Raw genomic sequence first — 17291 nt, forward strand, 5'->3', positions numbered from 1 at the left:
CACCACATCACACTGGGACACCACCACATCACTCTGGGACACCACCACATCACTCTGGGACACCACCACATCACTCTGGGACAACACCACATCACTCTGGGACACCCCCACATCACTCTGGGACACCATCACATCACTCAGGGACACCATCACATCACTCAGGGAAACACCGCATCACTCGGGGACACCACCGCATCACTCTGGGACACCACCACATCCCTCTGGGACACCACCACATCCCTCTGGGACACCACCACATCACTCAGGGACAACCCCACATCACTTTGGGACACCCCCACATCACTCTAATACACCACCACTTCACTCAGCCCAACCACATCACCACTCAGCACCACAACAGCACTGTCCTTGCTTGCTACTATCAAGCATTGCCATAGCAAATAGGACTTGCATTGGGAAAGTGTAAGCTATTGGCTTTGTGACTAACAATGCTATTAATTTATATATTTTCAAAGCCAACACATATTAAAAAAATGTGTCATTTGCAATACCAATAGCTCACAATGTCCTAATGCGAGACCTATTGCATTGCAAATGTTTGTTTGGTTTGTAAAACTTCACTTAAGAGAAGAGGCAACTGGTCTCGTGTCCCCAGGTGCAGTGATAATGCTCCAGGCCTTCGTCGAGGCAGTGAAACGCAATAAAGCGACTTGTTGGATGTAAATGTTTTTTATGGGATATCCTAAAAACCTGGAGTGGATCCGGACCTTTAGGTCCCACGCTATGCGGCCTTGCCTTAAAGATACCCAGACACAGAGAAGATGGATGGAATGAAACAAACAGACACAGGAAAAGTAAGCAGCACTGCCATGTTCCAGCCTTAGGTACCAGCCGAGGCCTCCGCCAGGCAGAGATGGGGCTGGGCCAGCTGACCGAGGCCTTGGCGCATGTGTCTTCCTGCAAAGGATATAGTGAGCTGACCCGGACCATCAGGTCGGTGGACGGGATGAGGAAGCGGTGCATGGTGACTGTGATCTGCAGCAGCGGCCCGCTCCGGCACAGGTTACCCTCCGAGTCTGAAAGACAAGAGATGCATGGTTACTTCATCCGAGCGGCTCCACCTTTTACCTCCGCACTCGCATTTTCTCATGGCAAAAGTAACAGCAACCAATAATAGCAAACACTGAAAACTGAATAACCTCTTGGCTCGTCATCAATGCATGGCATTACCAAATAACTCCTTTTATCGACCCCAAAATAAAGCCAAGCACTGGCAAAGTGAACAGGTCTTGCTTTTTAAACCCGTTGGCATTGCCAATGGTTTTTAGCCATGCTGCACAGCATCTACTATGCGCTGCAGCAAAACAAAGGGGCTTATTTACAAAGTCCTTACGCAGCCGGTGCATCACTATTGATGTGGGAAAAATTGACGTACTGGCAGCGCAAAGGGCTTGTAAATGAGGCCCAAAATCTTTTAACAGCCACCCATGTAATTCTGTCGGTGCGCGCACCACTCATGTTCACACCTACAGAATGATGCAGGCGATTTTTTTTTCTTTTTATTGAGTTGGATGTTCTGTACGTTAGAAATTTGTAGAGCGCCTGGTTACTGCAATTCGGAGTGACCTCGCACTGGCAACCAAAACCAAAATAAAACGTGCAGAGCGTTTTTTTTGTTTTCAAGCGGGTGGGCAGGGGAGGAGGAAGTAACACAGGGCAGGTTGGGGGAACAGCATAGAAACACGAAGGATGATGGGGGGAATTACAATACAACACAGGGGTGGATGGAGGGTTATGCCGAAGCAACACAGGTGGGGACGCAAAAACAACGAGGGCAGGGTTGAAGAGGATGAGAAAATTACAGTGGGGAGCAGTGGCGTAACGAAACTTGAGGGGCCCACTTGCAAAGTACACGGAGGAGATCCCACTCCATGGTCGACCACCTAACACTTCTGCTGAGTGGGGGGGGGGGGGCCTGCACCGCAGGGGCATATGTTGCACCACTGGTGGGGAGGGCGGGCAATAAAGCAATATGGGGGTTGGAAGAAGGCAACACAGAGCGTGTGGATGGGGGAAGTAATGGAGAGAAGCACATGGGTGAGCGCAAGAGGTAGAGGCAGCGAGACGCAGTCAGGTAATAGAGAGCAGCAAGGAGAGGGGAGAGACATACACCAGCGAGAAGGATAAAAAAAAATCGTAACCTAATCACAGAAAATAAATTTTAAAAAGTAGTGCTTGAAAGCAGTGATGACAAGCAGGCAATGAGATTGTAAAGAGGCAATGCTCCATGGGAGGGACAAATACAAGATTCAGAAGTTGGGGCACAAATAAGAAGCAGGCAACTAAGAGTGACAAGAAAAGTCAACCATTGTTGAGCAATGGGTGGTCTCCAAGACCCCTCATGTTCTTGTTGAGCCACAAAATGCCTCACAACAGACAGCGCAGTGCTCTTTTTTATAGGCTCAACCTAAAACAAGCATTTACAATGCAATGGTCTCGGCTTTCGTAAAGTTAGAGCTATTGGCATTTCTCATGACATTTTTATTTATGTTTTTTTTAAAAACATAAATAAATGGCATTGTCATTTACAATGCCAATAGCAGGGCAGGGGAGCAAGCACAACGAACGAGGGGGCAGGACAGCAAGCATGAGAAACGAGGGGGCAGGACAGCAAGCCCAAGCAACGAGGGGGGCAAGACAGCAAGCATAAGGTGGCAGGACTGCAAGCACAAGCAATGAGGGGGGGCAGGAGAGCAAGCACAACCAGCGAGGGGGGCAGGAGAGCAAGCACAACCAACAAGGGGGCAGGGGAGCAAGCACAAGCAACGAGAGGGCAGGACAGCAAGCACAAGCAACGAGGGGGCAGGAGAGCAAGCACAAGCAACGAGGGGGGGCAGGAGACCAGCACAAGCAACGAGGGGGTAGGACAGCAAGCACAAGCAACGAGGGAGGGGCAGGACAGCAAGCACAAGCAACAAGAGGGTGTAGGAGTGCAAGCACAAGCAACAAGGGGGGGCAGGAGAGCAAGCACAAGCAACAAGGGGGCAGGACAGCAAGCACAAGCAACGAGGGGGGAGGACAGCAAGCACGAGCAACGAGAGGGCAGGACAGCAAGCACAAACAATGAGGGGGCAGGACAGCAAGCACAAGCAACGAGGGGGGGCAGGACAGCAAGCACAAGGTGGCAGGACAGCAAGCACAAGCAACAAGGGGGGGCAGGAGAGCATGGACAACCAGCGAGGGGGGGCAGGAGAGCAAGCACCAGCAATGAGGGGGCAGGAGAGCAAGCACAAGCAACGAGGGGGCAGGACAGCAAGCACAAGGGGGCAGGAGAGCAAGCACAAGCAACGAGGGGCAGGACAGCAAGCAAAAGCAACAAGGGGGCAGGACAGCAAGCACAAGCTACGAGCGGGGCAGGACAACAAGCAACGAGGGGGGCAGGACAGCAACCACAAGCAACGAGGGGGGCAAGACAGCAAGCACAAGCAACGAGGGGGGGCAGGAGACCAGCACAAGCAACGAGGGGGTAGGACAGCAAGCACAAGCAACGAGGGAGGGGCAGGACAGCAAGCACAAGCAACAAGAGGGTGTAGGAGTGCAAGCACAAGCAACAAGGGGGGGCAGGAGAGCAAGCACAAGCAACAAGGGGGCAGGACAGCAAGCACAAGCAACGAGGGGGGAGGACAGCAAGCACGAGCAACGAGAGGGCAGGACAGCAAGCACAAACAACGAGGGGGCAGGACAGCAAGCACAAGCAACGAGGGGGGGCAGGACAGCAAGCACAAGGTGGCAGGACAGCAAGCACAAGCAACAAGGGGGGGCAGGAGAGCATGGACAACCAGCGAGGGGGGGCAGGAGAGCAAGCACCAGCAATGAGGGGGCAGGAGAGCAAGCACAAGCAACGAGGGGGCAGGACAGCAAGCACAAGGGGGCAGGAGAGCAAGCACAAGCAACGAGGGGCAGGACAGCAAGCAAAAGCAACAAGGGGGCAGGACAGCAAGCACAAGCTACGAGCGGGGCAGGACAACAAGCAACGAGGGGGGCAGGACAGCAACCACAAGCAACGAGGGGGGCAAGACAGCAAGCACAAGCAACGAGGTGGCAGGACAGCAAGCACAAGCAACGAGGGGGGCAGGAGAGCAAGCACAACCAGCCAGGGGGGGGGCAGAAGAGCAAGCACAAGCAACAAGGGGGCAGGGGAGCAAGCACAAGCAACGAGGGGGCAGGGGAGCAAGCACAAGCAATGAGGGGGCAGGAGAACAAGCACAGCAACCAGGGGGGTGACAGCAAGCACGAGCAACGAGGGGGCAAGACAGCAAGCACAAGCAACCAGGGGGGCAGGAGAGCAAGCACAAGCAACAAGGGGAGCAGGAGAGCAAGCACAAGCAATGGGGGGCAGGAGAGCAAGCACGAGCAACGAGGGGGCAGGAGAGCAAGCACAAGCAACGAGGAGGGGCAGGACAGCAAGCACGAGCAACGAGGGGGGCAGGACAGCAAGCACGAGCAACAACGGGGGCAGGACAGCAAGCACAAGCAACAAGGGGGGTCAGGACAGCAAGCACAAGCAACAAGGGGGGCAGGAGAGCAAGCAAAAGAAACAAGGGGGGCAGGAGAGCAAGCACGAGCAACAAGGGGGCAGGACAGCAAGCACAAGCAACGAGGGGGGCAGGACAGCAAGCATGAGCAACAAGGGGGGCAGGACAGCAAGCACAAGCAACGAGGGAGGGCAGGACAGCAAACAAAAGCAACGAGGGGGGGCAGGAAGCAAGCACAAGCAACAAGGGGGGCAGGAGAGCAAGCACGAGCAACGGGGGGCAGGAGAGCAAGCACAAGCAACGGGGGGCAAGACGGCAAGCACAAGCAACAAGGTGGCAGGACAGCAAGCACAAGCAACGAGGAGGGGTGCAAGAGAGCAAGCACAACCAGTGAGTGGGGGGCAGAAGAGCAAGAACAAGCAACGAGGGGGCAGGGGAGCAAGCACAAGCAACGAGGGGGCAGGGGAGCAAGCACAAGCAATGAGGGGGCAGGAGAGCAAGCACAAGCAACGAGGGGGCTGACAGCAAGCACGAGCAACCAGGGGTCAAGACAGCAAGCACAAGCAACGAGGGGGACAGGAGAGCAAGCACAAGCAACGAGTAGGGCAGGAGAGCAAACACAAGCAACTAGGGGGGGCAGGAGAGCAAGCACAAGCAATGAAGGGGGCAAGAGAGTAAGCACGAGCAATGAGGGGGCAGGACAGCAAGCACAAGCAACGAGGGGGGGCAGGACAGCAAGCACGAGCAACGAGGGCGCAGGACAGCAAGCACGAGCAACGAGGGGGGTCAGGACAGCAAGCACAAGCAACAAGGGGGGTCAGGAGAGCAAGCACAAGAAATGAGGGGGGCAGGAGAGCAAGCTCAAGCAACAAGGGGGGCAGGAGAGCAAGCACAAGCAACGAGGGGGCAGGACAGCAAGCACAAGCAACAAGGGGGGCAGGACAGCAAGCATAAGCAACAAGGGGGGGCAGGACAGCAAGCACAAGCAATGAGGGGGGCAGGACAGCAAGCACAAGCAACGAGGGGTGGCAGGACAGCAAGCACAAGCAACGAGGAGGGCAGGACAGCAAGCACAAGCAACGAGGGGGGGCAGGACCGCAAGCACAAGCAACGAGGGGGGCAGGACAGTAAGCACAAGCAACGAGGGGGCAGGACAGTAAGCACAAGCTACGAGGGGGCAGGACAGCAAGCACAAGCAATAAGTGGGGCAGAAAAGCAATCTCAAGCAACGAGGGGGGCAGGAGAGCAAGCACGAGCAACGAGGGGGCAGGATAGCAAGCACAAGCAACGAGGGGGGCAGGACAGCAAGCACAAGCAACGAGGGGGGCAGGAGAGCAAGCATGAGGGGGCAAGAAAGCAAGCACAAGGAACGAGGGGGGGCAGTACAGCAAGCACGAGCAACGAGGGGTGGCAGGACAGCAAGCACTCGCAACGAGGGGGGCAGGACAGCAAGCACTCGCAACGAGTGGGCAGGACAGCAAGCACTCACCGGAGGACTCAGCAGCTTCTCGACTTCTTGTGGCGGCGGTCGGGCAGAAATGGCATCAGAAAAGCGCCGACATTTTCGCATTTGGGGCGTGGTTTTTGCTGTTGACTGACGGATGAAGTCACAGAGTTAAAAACTGCAAAAAACACGCCCCCGAATCCGAAAAAGACGGGGCTTGAACGGAGTGACTCCCCTCTCCTCCAATGGCTGGCCTCCGTTTAGGAAGCCAGCCAATGGAGAAGAGGGGCGGGTTCAAGCCCCCATAGTAAGAAACATTAAATCTCGGAGTGAGACTGCACAAGCGCAGCCTACGGTCCGAGATCTAAAAAGGCTTTGCCTGACCTGCCATGATGGGAAGCTAGGAATTGTAAGTCACTCACAGAGGTCAACTATTTGCATATTTCACCAATTTTCTCCCTAATTGTCATTTTTAGATCTAGTCCTATCAAGACCTTTTGATTGTACCACATTTATATGTGTAATATACTTATTTACTCGACCTCTCCGCCGCCTTCGACACAGTCTGTCATAGCACCCTCATACAACGCCTCAGCGACATCGGATTAAAAGGAAAAGCATTGGATTGGATCATCTCGTTCCTCGCCGGGAGAACCCAGAGAGTCCGACTCCCCCCTTTCAAATCAAAGGCCACCGAAGTCATCTGCAGAGTCCCACAAGGATCATCACTCAGTCCCACCCTCTTCAACGTGTACATGAGTCCCCTCGCATCCATCGCGCGACAACACAACCTCAACATAATCTCCTACGCTGACGACACCCAGCTGATCCTTTCCCTCACCAAAGACCCTAACACCGCCAAAACCAATCTTCATGAAGGCATGAAAGAAGTAGCCGAATGGATGAAAAACAGCCGCCTAAAACTTAACTCAGACAAAACGGAAGTTCTCATCCTAGGATCTTCACCCTCTGCATGGGACAACTCTTGGTGGCCATCGGCCCTGGGCACAGCACCCATCCCCACAGACCACGCACGCAACCTGGGCTTCATCCTAGACTCCTCCCTCTCGATGACCAGACAAGTTAACGCCGTCTCATCCTCTTGCTTCAACGTACTCTGTATGCTCAAAAAAATCTTCCGTTGGATCCCCACCGAAACAAGAAAGACGGTCACCCACGCACTGGTCACTAGCCGACTGGACTATGGAAACACCCTCTACACCGGAACCACAGCCAAATTACAGAAAAAACTCCAACGCATCCAAAATGCATCGGCCAGACTCATATTGGACATCCCTCGCCAAGCTCACATTACCGGCCACCTGAAAGACCTCCACTGGCTTCCCGTCAACAAGAGAATAACGATCCGTCTCCTCACCCACGCTCACAAGGCCCTCTACAAACTAGGACCTGAATGCCTCAACACACAATTGTCCATCTACACACCCACCTGCCAACTAAGATCCTCCAACCAAGCGCTCGCCGCAGTTCCGCGCATCCACAGATCCACCATGGGAGGAAGATCCTTCTCCTACCTGGTGGCCAAGACCTGGAACTCTCTCCCCACTCACCTCCGCCTCACACAGAACCACATTTCCTTCAGAAAGGAACTTAAAACCTGGCTATTCGATAAATAATGCTCCCCCTCCCACAAGCGCTTTGAGACCCTATAGGTGAGTAGTGCGCTATACAAATCTCTCTGAACTGAACTGATTTATAAGGAATTTATGCCAGCACTCTTCATCCATTGGTCTGTGATGGTGTTATTCACCTTTTTCTACCACTCATCACAACATATACCATGTGGCAATCATCCTGCCCACTTCAGCCTTGGCCACCTTCAGAGGAGCGACAACATTCTGTCACACAAAGTACTACCCTTAAGTGCCAGTCACTACTCTGGTGCTGTGTGCTTTTTGAGAGTAAAACATAGTTTTGCTTTCAGACTTATTTTTTTAGTTTGGCGAGAGTCTGGCAGCTTCCCTAACAATAAAGATTTGCAAAACCATGACGAATTAAAGCAAGCATTGACAAAACCAAAATGCTGGCAGCCTACACAGGCCTATTGTCTTTGCCAATCCTAGTTGTGCTAGTGATTGAAGTATTTAATTCACCAGGGAAGTATGGCTGGTTTCGTTTTGGCTTCTTAATGGTGACCTACAGCGGGTGCACACAGTTTGCAGAAATCAGAATTGTTCATGGCTGGTAATACCTTCTTCTGTGGTACTGGGAAGATCCAAGAAGGCTTAAGCAAGGAGAGGCGGCTTAGCTCAATTGAGGATTGGTCGTAGGTTGATTTTTCGTTTAAAGCTTCTTGGCGGAAGTTTGAACTGTATCTGCCCTTCTGGTTGCTTGTCACTAGTACCCAACATGGAGAAACACACTGACATTGTGACATCTAGGGGTTACATCAGCCTCTTTGTGGCATTTCCATGACCTGCAAGAAAATGGAACTGACTGCGTGCTAAAAAAAAACCAAAAAACAAGTAAACTCTCCTCCAGCCTTATGAACTGTGTCGAAGTTTAAGAAACTTGAGTCGCCCTTGCTTTGCCTATTTCTTCCTTCCGCTTCTCACAAAACACGTGCAGGAATCAGTTAAAACATAAGAAACAGGTCGCCTATTGTACAACTGATGTCCTGGGCAAGGTCACTGGACATGGGGAGAAGTTAGAGATGTAACTGGTCCAACGATTCTGCTGGAGGAATAGCGGCTAGTTGCAGTGGGCATACTACGCTAGGTCCCCCATGGGTACCAAAACGCAAAGGGAAGATTTCTCAAGACTGGCTTCATGGGCAAGACTTTCACCTGGTAGTGGCACCCACTGGACCCACAACTCTGTCTACTTTCAACTGGGTTTCACAACTAGTAGTCTAATTGAACTCTTAACGTGCAAAGCAATGGAATTTCGGGTTAATACAACCGGCCAATGGTTCTTACGGCACAGGGACCGCTTCAGCAAACTGGTCATTGTGGGTGAATAGAACACCCTCCGTTTCTCTCTGGGCCTGGATTTCGGTATCGGATAGATAAGATGGATTCAGGCTTATCACACTCAAAGCATGGTTTGAGCCTCTGATGTTGCAGTCACTCAGTGGCTATTCTGGCCAGCAGGTCTGCAAGGTAAACATGGCCTCCTAGTGTCTCTGCTCCTTGGGGCGTCAGCTGCATCTAGCTCCTTGTCCTCTTGGTCAGGGGTATATTCCTTCCATCCCTCTGAGCAAGCCAATGTCTTCTTTCAACTCTGGGCACAACGCCGGCTGTTCTGTAATCTACACCCGGTGTTAGCCTGGATGAGAAACAGCCACCAACAAGGTCTTGCCCCTGACAATGGGCCTGTCTGAATAGGAACACATAGTCCCACTGAACTCTTTAAGGCGCAGGGAGACTCACCTCGTGCCATTTGGTGCGCCATTTTGAGGAAAGCCATTATAATCTAATAGGGTAAGCCACATGACCTGGATAACGTATGGTACATACAACTGTGTGGTCCTACTCGCAATTTCTTCAATGGAAGAATACAATATTATTTCACGTATTGTAATAGAGGTGAGAGAGAGAGACACAGGAAATAAATTTATTTTGAAAAGTAAATTCAATTTATATTTTCAAAAGCATTCTAATAATGCATACATTTTGATAAGACATTCGTGTCAAGGTTGTCCCAAAGAATGTGTAGAAAAGTGTTCATAAACGTGCTCATGTGCAAAGTAATCAGGAAAAAATAAAAAAATGTGTCACAGAATATATTTTAAATTATACAACACTGGCTCAAGTAACTCAGATTTAGCCAATGTATAATACCTGTCTGAAAAAGCAAAGCCTCTGCTCAAAGGCAATGCTCCATAGTTCAGAAGTGGTTGTAGCTCAATCCTTACACCCAGTTCACAAGGATCTATATATTCAATCCAGGCTTGGTGATCAATATTGACGTTTCGACCAGACTGTTGCATGAGGTAAATTAAGCCCTTGTATGCGGGTCTTCATCAGGACGGTAGAGAAGAAATATCAGGGCAACATATAGGGGTGCAACCGCAAGGTCGGTAAATAATGGCCCAAAGTTCCTAATCCAAAAGATATCTGATATAGTCCAATTGATCTCTCATCAATCAGTCAGTCACTGTGAATCCACTGAGTGAATATCTGGCGCACCATCAATTTACAAAGATAACATAGCCAAATTAATCAGACCTCATCTCCTACAGCCCATTGAATCGAAGCTGCACACCTCAAAAATGACTGAATCGTAACAGCTTCTCTCTGGCACCAACTTGCAATCTGCCAGAGAGATCACTGCTCGTCTTTTTTTAGGTGTTGGGGGCAGCCTGTCTGGGGTTAAGAATAACGTTTGGCACTTCATTAAAGGTGTACTCATTTAAGGGGTACTCCCTTTCAGGCACAGGGAGACTCACCTCGTGCCATTTACAGCTGCCATTTTGAGGCCAGCAGCGGTCTAGTTGTTTGGTTGGGGGATGTTCCCAGCCTACTTAAAACAAGCTGGTGCGCTGACGCGCCACTGGCGTGACTAAGGTAAGCCTGTCTGCAGAACGACCGCGCTCGGCACCAGCCTCACTGCCCGTTCTCAGTTCCATCAGAGGCAATGGCTGGTTTACTCCCCAGCGGACCTCCTTTCATTAAGCACTGGCACTCAATGCCACAGCCTGGGCTTTAACTCTGGAACCGCCCTATTCCCAGTATGCGTCAGTTGTTCTACATCCTTACCAAGTCAGAGCAGGACTAAGGATACAACCTACGGTCATGAGGTGCTACACATGGGCCAGGAAAGTAATTTGAAATATGTGCTGCTTTAAGTAATATGTGATCCCTGCATAAAAATACCCTACACATTAGTGAACTCCTAAAAGATGATCATATTGATGTGAATGAATGAATGAATAAACGAATGAATGGAAAATGATTTATAGAGTGCAAACAAATGCTCAGAGGCGTCAAGGCACTAATAACAGTTAGTCCTGGAGGAGGAAGCACAGCCGCAAAGAGGATTCAGTGTTCAGTGACCTTGAGCCCTCCTTACAAGGTGAAGAGCAAAGTTTTAAAGCCTTTCGGAAAGGGGTATAGGCCTTGAGGCTAGGGATGAATCGGGAAAGGGAATTCCATCGCCTAGCCACTGCCATCAAGAAAGCTCTGCCTCCCCATCTTGCCTTTCTAAATTTGGGGACAATCACATGGTTATGGCTTGAAACCAGAGCTGTCAGGAGGAGGATGTACCATTGAAACCTGGTTTTAAGATCTCCAGGCCCAATGTTGCACAATGCCTAGTGAACAATACATAGAGCTTTTCGGACAATATGTTTGTTCACAGGTAGCCAGTGGAGCTTAGACATCCCTGCTGAGACTGATAGATATTTAGGAATATCAAGAATCAGTCTTGCTGCAGCATTTTGTACCCATTGTAACTTGGCCACATCAGTCTTGCTAATATCCAAATAAAGCGCCTTGCAATAGTCCAACCTGGTTGAGATCAACGCAAGAGCCACTTGCTTTGCGTGCTGAGAGAGGGATATAGGGGCTGAGAGAGAGATGCAGGGAAACACCTTACTGAGAGTTCTGATAATCCAACAGCAGGTTGAGAAAGTCTGTTAGAAAGTGGGGTCTCTAGTGGGTAGTGGTTCACACCCTTCCCAAGTAGTGACCCTTATTCTAGTCAGGGTAAGGAAGTTACACGCACAGGATAACCCCTGCTCATCACCTTGGTAGCTTGGCACGAGCAGTAAGGCTAATCTCAGAAGCAATGTTCAAAGCATTTGCACAAACACTCACAGTAAGACAGTGCAACACTACAAATGGACACCACACCAGTTAAAAAAACATAACCAATATTTATCTGAATAAAACAAGACCAAAATGACAAAAATTCAACAGACACAAGCAAAAGATATCACTTTTAAAAGGTTCAAAATAGTTCAGTCCATCGGAAACTATGGATGAGCCACTTTTATCACATAGTACCTGCGATACCTCAAAATCAAAGACGAAAACAGACGCTGGGGAGGTGAGGTGCCAGATGCATCGGTTCCTTACTCCCGGGGGAGGTGATGCGTCTGTTCCTTACTGCAGTGCAGGGGAGGTGATGCTTCAGTTCCATACTGCTGTGCAGGGGGGAGGTGATGCGTCGGTTCCTTCCTGTGAGGAAAGGTGATGTGTTGATCTTCGGACACGCAGCCTTGGTTTCTTACTGCTGGTAAACGTCGATGAAGAACTTGGCCCACTGGGATGATGCGTTGAAAATCTAGACACACTGGGTCGATGCGGCAGAACTGCTGTGGCGTCAATTTCACAGCCACGAAGTAGGTGATATGTCAATTTGTTCAGCCACGCAGCACTGGAGTCTGAGCGGGGCCAAGTATGTCAGTGTCATGGTGTTCAGGACTCGGGCTGCGGTGATCTTTCAGGCACATGGCAGGCACTGCATCTATTCTTCGGCCAAACCGCAGCAATGTTTTTCAACTGCACGACGGTGCTGCGTCAGGAAAACCAGGTGCTGGAGGTCGAAGTGTGGCTTTTCTTGGTTCTTTGCAGCAACAGCTACCCTCAAGGGCCCATAACTGGAATTGGCAACACTTGGCAGGTCAGAACTCCCAACAGAGGAGTTCAAGGGCTGCAAATGAAGGCGTCAATGGTCCTGAGACAAGCACACACAAGCCCTTGGGTAGTGAAAGTCCAGTCTTTTCACTGCCCAAGGCAGAAGCAGCAAGCAGTAGGCCAGCACAGCAAACAACAAGCAGAGTGGCAGTTCCCCTTCAACAGCATCCAGCTATTCTTCTTGGCAGAATCTCCTCTGAGTCCAGAAGTGTTCTGAAGTTACGGTGTCACAGCTCCAGGACTTATATCAGTTTCTGCCTTTGAAATAGGCAAACTTCAAAGGAAAATCTTTGTAGTGCCAAAGACCTCTTCTTTTCCTGACCTGGCTCCAGACACACTTCAGGGGGGACACAGCCCTGCTCAGGTGTCAGAGAACACTCCTCCTACCACTCTAGCTCAGGAAGACCCATCAGCCAGCTGACGGGTAATCAGGATATGCAGGGCACACCTCAGCTCCCTTTGTGTGACTGTCTACAGTGAATGCACAAATAGCCCAACTGTCACCCTCCCTCAGACGTGGATTCCACAGGCAGCCAGAGGCCCAGAATGGCAAAGAAAGAACATGCCCACTTTCTAAAAATGCCATTTTCAAACACACAACCTTAAAAACAGCTTCACTAAAGATGTATTTTTTAATTGTGTGTTCATGGACCCCAAACTCCAAATCTCTATCTCTCCCCAGTTGGAAGTTACATTAGTAAGATGTTACATGGCAGCTCCAATGATACCCTATAGGAGAGATAGTCCCTGCTATAGTGAAAAATTAAATTAGCGGTATTTCACTATCAGGACATGTAAAACACACCAGTATATGTCCTACTGTTTAAATGTGTTGAGAAGAAGACACTACCGAGTTGTGAGTACAGAGGGTTTTATTTGGAGAACAGGTACAGGAACACAAGTTACATCTAACCTGCCTCTGCACTGCAACCTGCCCATGGGGCTACCTTGGCCTACCTTTGTGGTGATGTAGTAAAAGGGAAGGTTTGGACCTGGCAAGTGCACCCACTTGCCAGGACAACATGGCAGTTTAAAATGCACTCAGAGACTCTGCCGCGGCAGGCCTGAGACATGTTTGCAGGGCTACTCATGTGGGTGGCAGAATCAGAGGTACACAGCCACTAGTGGCATTTGAATTACAGGGCCTGGGCACACGTAGTGCACTTTATTATGGTCTTACCAGTAAATAAATTATGCAAATTATGGGTAAACAATCATAATAACAATTTACACAGGGAGCACTTGCACTTTAGCATGGATGAGTGCCCAGAGTTCTAAAGCCAGCAAAAACGAAATGCAGCGCAGTAAAAAAGACAGGAGGTCAGAAGCAAAAAAGACAAGGGGACAAACACGCCAATAATGTCAGGTCTATAACAGTCCAATTGACCTGCAGGTCAAACAACAGATTGATGTTGACCAGCACTCCAAGATGTTTTGCGGAATCAGAGGGAGTGGGTAATGTGCCCAGCTTTTCCGGCCACCAGGAAGTATACCAAATACATGGTTGGCTCCCAAAGAACAAGCGCTTAGTCTTATCTCCATTGAGTCTGTGATGGTTTTTGCCCACCCCGATAGAAACTGCCTCTATGCAGTTTCTGAAGTCGGTAGAAATGGCCACCGTATCTTTGGTGATTGACACAATGATTTGCGTGTCATCGGCATACGAGAGAGCCTGAAACCCAATAGACCATATGAGCTTATCCAGTGGGGAGACGTATAGATTGAATAAAGTCGGGCTCAGAGAGGATCTCTGAGGAACCCCACATAGCAAGATGATAGGTTCAAAAGAGAATTGATCTAAAATTACCATCTGTAAACTGTCACTGTGAAAGGTCGTTTGATTACTTGAAGGCCAAGTCTGTGAGTCCCAATTCCTTCAGCTGTCCTGCGAGCAGGGTTGGAGAGATGGTATTGAAGGCTGCAGAGAGAAAGGATCTATGCTGCAGCAGACACTTCATCAATCATGGTTCGAACGTTATTAACTGCCGAAACGAGTGCAGTTTCGGTCCAATGGTTGCCTCTGAACTAAGTATGGGTTAATTTTGCGAATTCACGAAAATTCGCTGAAAAATCTGCGAATTCGCGGATTTCCCCGCAAAATCGCAGATTTTTTTGCAATTGCTCTATACTCAACTGGAGTACTTTCTACTGGCTAATCAGTAAGTGCTACCTCGTTGGGTAAATGTATTGTGCTTTTCCTACACTACAGCTGCGTAAAGGCCCAGAAGAGTTGTCTCCAGTGACCCCGTGTGTCTGTAACTTTGCCACCGCGCCCATAGGCGCCGAGGTCCCTCGAGTGAGCTGTCCATCACAGTGGGGGAAAAGGCGGGAAGAGGTTGCATAACCTAGTGTGTGTGGGGCTGGGCTTCTGTGCGAGTTCACATGCCTCTTGTTTATAAAGGTCAGATGCCGATCAGCGCAGCAGATGAGGAGAAAGCAGCCTCCTGGTCACTGGAAGTACAGGGGGATTGCGCTCGAGAAACTCGTGGATGCCTAGACCTCCATCACGGATTACAGCTATTTGTAGACGGCAGATTTGGGGAGAAAGCACACCTGCCTAGCATCGACCGTGCTCACTAGATTCTTGGGCTCATTATAATGCGTTACTGAATTTGAGCTTGAACTCGGGCACCTGCTTTATTTATATCTGTAAGTGCTTCCTGCTGAGGTTTAATTTTTGTGACAGGAGCCTCATTGCCTAATTGTAACTATTCTCTGACCCTGCTTCGAGGGTCAGAGCAGGGTCAGAGAATAGTTGCAAGTAGGCAACGAGGTGCCGCTCAGGAAGCACCTACAGGTGCCCAAGTTGAAGTTAATTTCTTTGTAACCCTTTGTAATTGGTTTCAAAGAAATTAGCTTCAACTTGGGCACCTGCTGTAACCCTGTAAGTGCTTCCTGAACAAAATTCGTCCCGCTCGCGGATTCTGCCGCAATTTCGCGAGATTCACGGATCGCAAAATTGCGGAAAATCTGCAAATTCCGCGAGTGGAACGAATTTCCGGCCCATACTTACTCTGAACCCAAACTGTGAGGCATCCAGTAGTTCATGTTGTTCCAGACATACCATCAACTGCGAGTTCAGATGTTTTTCGAGGATTTAGCAAGGTAGGGGCAAAAGGGAGATACAATAGTAATTTCAGAGGGGTCTACATTTTTGTTAAATTTTGTTTTTTTAGAGGTGGCTTTACTGCAGCTTTTTTCCATAGTTGTGGGTAAAATCCTGAAACAATGGCTTTATTCAGGGTTGCTGTCAGATGGACAATGATTTTGGCTGCCAGCTGCTAAATCTTGGGAGGGCAAGGTTCAAAGGTGAGCACGACTTCATCCTAGGTAGATGAGACTCCGTCTTCTTAGGTTTCAACTGGGTAAAGCATGAAAGGGACGCTATCAGACGGTCTCTGTCTACAGTAGTCTCTGATGGACTTAGGTCTGTACAGGTGTCCCATAGCGGAGAGGTTGGGGAGTCTGCATTAAGGAGATCAAGTTCTTTATAGATAGTTAGTATTTTAGTATGAAAAAAAATCATCATTTGATTACTGAAATCCTGAGGTACTTCTGTGCTGGAGGAGCCAGAGGGTGAGGAAAGCAGGCTGACCAGCTTGAAGAGATCTCAAGAAGATTTCGCTTATTCAAGCTTATTGGTGTAGTAGAGGGGCTTCTCTTCCTTAATGGCAGCTTTGTATTTCCCCATAACCGACTTGTATGTCGTTCTTTCCTGAGTCTCATAGCTTTTAACCCCTTGGGTGCGGCCACGATTCTGCGCCTATGCAGCACATTCCGATCGCGGGTGCGGTCATGATGGCGGGGAGCCTTCATCAGCACACGAGCACTGTGTGCCATGACGGCTCCCGGCCGTCATCAGCATGGAAGGGGTTAAGCCAAGCTTGTGCTTTACGATGACAGGACTGTCTTAGGAGTCTAAGTTTTGTATCTGAAGATGTACTGATCTTCATAAGTAGACCACAAGCAAGAGATGTAGTTAAATAGATCTAGTGCTTCAGGTAAGTTGGTACATGGTGCAGCTCCAACCTTAAGATGCATCGAAACATGCAGTTCAGTCTCTTTTAAGTATCTGAAGAAGTATTGTCATAATAGGTAGACCAGGAGCCAGAGGTGTAGATAAGTAGATGTAGTAGTTAATGTAAGATGGTACAGGGTGCCCCACCGGGACCAGCATCCTGCTGCTCAGCCCCACTCAATCTAACTGATCACTCATATAAAGAATGCACACACACCCAACATTCTATGACATCACACTCATGCAGGCTGAGCAGCCAGGACTAGGAAGCATAGGATATAACACTAAGCCTCTCAGCAAACCACAGGGAAGTTGCAGCTTCCTTCGTGTGTAGATTTCCCTGATGGGAGCAACAGTATTGATAGCTGAAGTGTGCCAGGAAGAGAAAACAACAGCTGCAAGTCCCATGGCCTCATGATCGGTCATGTGCCAGCTGTTTAACCCCTTCGCTGCGGCGGGAATTCCGCGGCAGTGCTCAGGGGGCGGGGGGAGCCGAGCGGCGCTCGCATGCTCGTGACGGAGCCGCTCCGTCACGAGCTGCGGTTGAGCTGTGCTCATGACGGAGCGGTTCCGTCATGGCCCCGCCCGCTCAATGGAACGTCCAGCTCAGGTGCGGAATTCGCGCCGCGCAGGCGCACCATGACGGAACCGCTCTGTCATGAGCACAGCTCAACCAAGGCTCATGACGGAGCGGCTCCGTCATGAGCATAGAAGGGGTTAAGCCCTGAAAT

General features: G+C 50.0%; 1 protein-coding gene across 1 annotated transcript in view; it reads right to left on the minus strand.

The window, feature by feature from the left end:
- RASGRP1 (RAS guanyl releasing protein 1) overlaps positions 1 to 17291 on the minus strand; it is a 306300-nt gene that overhangs the window by 78912 nt on the left and 210097 nt on the right. Inside the window, exon 3 of the mRNA XM_086937025.1 lies at positions 932 to 1037. Within this exon, the coding sequence (XP_086793151.1) occupies positions 932 to 1037 (106 nt within the window). The remainder of the gene's footprint in view (positions 1 to 931; positions 1038 to 17291) is intronic.

The sequence above is a fragment of the Lissotriton vulgaris genome, chromosome 9 (assembly GCF_964263255.1).
Source record: "Lissotriton vulgaris chromosome 9, aLisVul1.2, whole genome shotgun sequence".
In the NCBI taxonomy this organism is placed as follows: domain Eukaryota; kingdom Metazoa; phylum Chordata; class Amphibia; order Caudata; family Salamandridae; genus Lissotriton; species Lissotriton vulgaris.